The 5000-nt window shown below is 38.7% G+C and overlaps 1 protein-coding gene across 2 annotated transcripts in view; it reads right to left on the bottom strand.

The window, feature by feature from the left end:
- The window catches only part of LOC137982356 (fibroblast growth factor receptor 3-like), a 38878-nt gene that overhangs the window by 12533 nt on the left and 21345 nt on the right, over positions 1 to 5000 (bottom strand). For both annotated transcript variants that reach the window (XM_068829456.1, XM_068829457.1), the window contains 2 exons: positions 4320 to 4519; positions 1 to 37 (listed from right to left, as the gene is read on the bottom strand). The exon at positions 1 to 37 is cut by the window's left edge and continues 68 nt beyond it. In XM_068829456.1, coding sequence (XP_068685557.1) covers positions 1 to 37; positions 4320 to 4519 — 237 coding nt within the window. The remainder of the gene's footprint in view (positions 38 to 4319; positions 4520 to 5000) is intronic.

Genomic DNA, 5000 nt, shown 5'->3' with positions numbered 1-5000 from the left:
ATGACAAAAACAGTGCAGCTACATGTACATTTCCCAGCTGAAAATTGAAATAAATCACAAACAAGTTACTCGATGCCCATCCAATTTGCACAAGTACTGTGAATAAAGTTAAAACATTAGAATGAACTGTTTTGTAAATCAATGGCTTGAAAGAGCTAAAAGCTTACTGAAAAGCCCAATCTTGTACTATTCCAACACTGACCTATGCTGCCAGACCTCGATTTTAACCAACATGAGGAAGAACAAAACCAGTGCAAAGGTCAGTGGAAAGGGAGATTCTATTCATAAATTCCAGGTAAAAGATACCACACTACCACTCATATTGCATCTACAAGTATTAAGTGGAAATGGGTTGGACATTTTGTCCGGTCTACAGACAACAAATAGCCACTGAGCTGCACCTTGGAAGGATAAAAGGAGTGTTGGCAGACCAGCCAGACACTCAGACACTCAGTTCAATTCGATTCGATTTTTATTCACACTTTTTAATAGTTATTAGCAGAGTAAATATACAAGAGGATTAACCCATTGACCCCTGAGAGTGACACTTAGCGGATTCTACTCTAACGCCAGAGGTGTGAATGGGTTAAGAGAGAACGGAGATACATGTGCACATAGATAAAGAATAAACAAAAATATCTTGTTTGCAGTGGCCAAAGGAGTACTATTAATTAATAGCTTTCGAGTTGAACACAGTCATGTTAATTTTAAATAAGAAGACCAAGATATTTACACTTACATAGTGGCTGGAGGTTCGACCTGGACAACATTAGCAAAGGACGTTGCAGACTGGACTAACAGGCCGCAGAGGGCCATATCCAACCAGGATGGAGAAAGCCTAACTTTAAACGTAACTTATTAAAAAGCTTATGGTTCAATTGGAGACGCCTTGGCTGCTGAAATGTCTGATCTGATTTTGATAATCTGATTTTGCAACCAGCGAGAAATTTGATCAAGCGTAAGTTTTCACACCAATTTAGAAATTTCAATGTTCTTTAGACAGTCATTTGAAAGCCAATTCTTACAATTGACTTAAAAGATTTTCTATTATCTGGTAAACAAGGGATGACTAGTTATGGTTCCGTGGACATGCCTCTGAGAAACTGGAAGTCGTATTCAATTTTGGACTTGTAGTCAAATGTGAACGTCGGTGATGAAGACGGGTTATTGAGAAAAACTTGTCATGAAAGCAAAGACATTCTTGTTCCCTGACCCTGAAATTAGCTTCTTCTTTCGTGAATGGTTGTCTCGCTGGTACTGCTATATTTTGCTGATAAACCTGCTCTGTTCCATAATTGTTTGCCCGTTGGTAAGGAAAAGTAAGGGCATGCATATAGTAAAAAGAATCTGCTCTTGCAAAGTGACTTGACTTTGCGCTCTTCGTTCGGTTTCTTTGAAACTTGATGAAAAAGGATCATCGATATGAGTGATTTCTTTGCCTGATTTGGACTGTTTTTGGTGGTAATGCACTTGCAAATTGTTGTATGCACACTCAGGTTGTCAAAACATTACTCATTGTCTGGTCAGGGTATCAATTCAATGGAATAAAAAATTGATAAGCATCAATCAATTATCTAAAAATTATATCAATTAATCGATTAAATCTAACTTGTTCTTCGGCCATCAAAGCTTAATTAACTAGAAATAAAACATAGGTCCCGGTGATAAACATTGTAAAGGAATGCATTTTTATAAACTTGACATTCCGTATGCTACATAACATTTGCAAATTAAAATGATTGGTTATGATTTTGAAAGATTATTTATATACAAATTCCTTTAGGTCTGGGACCGAGGTAAACGATCTTAGAAAAAAACTAAACATAGCAGTTACTTAATACGAATAAAGTAACAGCTTATGGCTACTGAGGTTGGCATCGGATTACGTTCCTTAGTCAACAAAATTATGTTTCTTTCTTTTACATCATTAGGTTTAAAGAGGTAAAGTTTGATGTAAGTGTTTTGTCAGCCATACCAAGTGTTGCATGATATTCAGGTGGTGGTCAAATGGTACAGTGTTCATGATGTTACAATGATGTTGCTACACCGCACACTGTCCTTCCAATGAACTACGTGAACTGTAACATGAATCAAGGCATCTTGGAGCTACATGTTCATGTACATGTAGGCAGCTGCAAGTTTACTTTGTATTTCCTAAGAGGGGACAACGGTCTGTATAACAGGCATGAGTGACCCTCACGCGAAAACGTTCCTTACGGTTAGTCGCTCGAAGCTTGCGGCCGTTCATAGCCAGGTAAAAGCCACGTGCAAGGCATTTCAAGTCCGTAGTTACTAAAACCCGGAACGACCCACAATGATCCCCAACAATCCACAACAGCCCACAACCATCTTCCAACTATCCCACAATGACCCACAATAATCCACAACGATCCACAACAAAAGAAACCACCTAAGAAGACCAATACCAAGTGTTTCATGGCTTCAACCTCGTTCCTAGGGTCTCTTCACAGGCCAGCTGGAAAGCGGGGAAAGACTGTGGACTGGAACCCATTCTGTTAATTACGTTAATGATCAAAAATATTCAAAATTTCAAAAGATTTAATTTTAAATTGTTTTAAAAATTGAAAAACAATACCAAACATAATGACCCACACCTCCCAGAATAACTTGGTAACACCTTCACAAGGTGGTCAAAAACAGGGCAAAAAAATGCAGCTTTTCACGAGGAAAAATCTCCACTCAGCGATACATTAAGTCCGATCGATGTCTCCCCGGCCGGTCATCAAATAAAGCTAAGTATAAGTCACATGAAAAGTTTCATACGCGTTGTTCTCCGTAAACATCCATCTTGAGGCCAATTAAGGTAATTTTCGTCTACACTCGTGCCGCGACGCGCCATACTTTCTTGCCGATTTCTACACTATCGAAGTGAACTGGGATTTCACAGTGTTATGACAATGACCATCAAGACCGTAATCGGGCTCTCTACATTTCATAACACGTAATAAAGGCATAGACTAATCCTTTTAATTTACTATATATGGATGGATTAACCGGTTTAGTCAGTCTTTATGGGAGAATCTTGACCTCGGTCGTGTGTACAGACCTCACTGAGTTAGGTCTGTACTCACCTTGGTCAAGATTCTCTCACACAGACCTCCTGCTCAGTTAATAAGGGCTAAGTAGTGACGTAAACTGGAAGAGACACTCAGTTGTTAATGTTCAGAGTCGAAGTCAGTGAACTTCACCTGTTTTGGTAGCAGCATTACGCTTTTTCACTTCGATTATGAAATACATTTAGAGATATGTTAGGTTATCGTTTTCCAGTTCTTTGCATTGACAGGAGTTGATGTAAACCGGAAGACACACCTGTTGATGTTTGGAGTCGAAGTCAATGAACTTCACCTGTTTTGGTAGTAACATTACGCTTTTTCTCTCCGATAATGAAATATTTTCAGAGCTATCCATCCTTTTTTTATCGTTTTGCTGAGGATTTTTTATTTTATTCAGTAAGATCATATTTGAATATGTTGCGTTAATAATAATTATTATGTTTATTATATGGAAAACAATAACAATTTATTCGTTTAATGTAACTGGTTTGTACTTACTGACATTTTGCTTGCGAAAGGCCATGGGTGGGGATGAGCTGAACTTAATTCTGCCAAAATTTGCTCGTCCTCCTTAGCTTTTTTTCTCATCATGCGTGCCTGAAAATCGTTGGGTGAGAAAAGTTTGCAAAGCGCGCCGTGTACAAATTTTGCGAAAAGCCATGGTCACTTCCTCCGATCTTATGTTATCTTGGGAGTCAAACATTTCGATAATTGATATATTTTATTTTGCTTGGCTGGAAATGAAGTTCAGTGATCTTCTATCTTCTGCTTTTTCAACTTTTCTATATTTAAAGCTTGACACTTACCGGTACCACTACTACTACTGCAGTCGGAGATGGAAAGCACTTTCGAAAAGTCGATATCTCTTAACACCCAATTCAAATCGCCAGCATTTGGTACTTTGTTTGGAATTCACAACACATTTTAGAACCCATCGTGTTTTGTTCATACAAACCCGCAACACACAAATTCGCAGAGGCCACATGTTTTGAAACTGTGGACATGAAACAGCTTTGTAATCATTACCAGGGGATGTTGGCCTGGCTAAGTCTGGACCACCCTGCAAGTCTGAACCACCCCCCTGGGGGTATTTGGTTAGCCAAAGGAGTTCTTGAATTAGAAGGCACCGTCCTTAAGCTCAATAGTGATAGTGCCCCTTCCCTTAGAAATTTGAAACAGCTTCCAAAGAATGATGGAATACTACATTCTCAGATTCACTGAGAAATGACAACAGAGGAAACTTACTCTCTGGTTTTGGAGCGGTTTTAAGCGGTGGTGTGGTTGTAGGTACAGGGACAGGTGGAATTCCAACGATAGATGATGCATTGACCTTTAATTCTCCAAGCATCCCATCTACGATAGCGTTTTGAATTGTAGAAATAATAACATCTTCTGCAGCCTGACTGTTGAACTTTAAGACCACATCAAAGATCAGGCTTCCACACCTGCAACAGAAAATAAAAAAAAAATGGACAATGACTTGTGTACAGTGCAAATTATGTTGTAAGATGAAACTCAGGACATGCCTGAGGTAAGAAACAACAACACGGCAGCCGTATAACAGATCTGACCGCAAGAGACAACAACAAAGTAACATATCACATGAAAACTTAAAGTGCATACAGTGTATGACACATTTTTTTTTATTAGCTTGTTCAAATGAGCTTTCAAAATGTTGAAGATAGCTCTCTTGGTTGCAGAGTTATTCAAGATTTTGATTTATGCAAATTAGTGGACTTGTGACGTCACTTAGTGGACACAAAATGATGTAAAATCACGAACAATGGAATATCTCTGAAGACGTTTTCAGTATAGAACTGAAACATTTTACAGTTGTTACTCATCATGAAGTTCCATGATATGACCCACTGTGACGTTTCCATAGCCACACAATGGGCTCCAGGCTCTCTCCATCCAAAGGGGAAA

Source organism: Montipora foliosa, chromosome 13, assembly GCF_036669935.1.
Source record: "Montipora foliosa isolate CH-2021 chromosome 13, ASM3666993v2, whole genome shotgun sequence".
Lineage (NCBI taxonomy): Eukaryota > Metazoa > Cnidaria > Anthozoa > Scleractinia > Acroporidae > Montipora > Montipora foliosa.
Note: the sequence above shows the minus strand (reverse complement) of the source record. Positions and strands in the feature narration are given on the sequence as shown.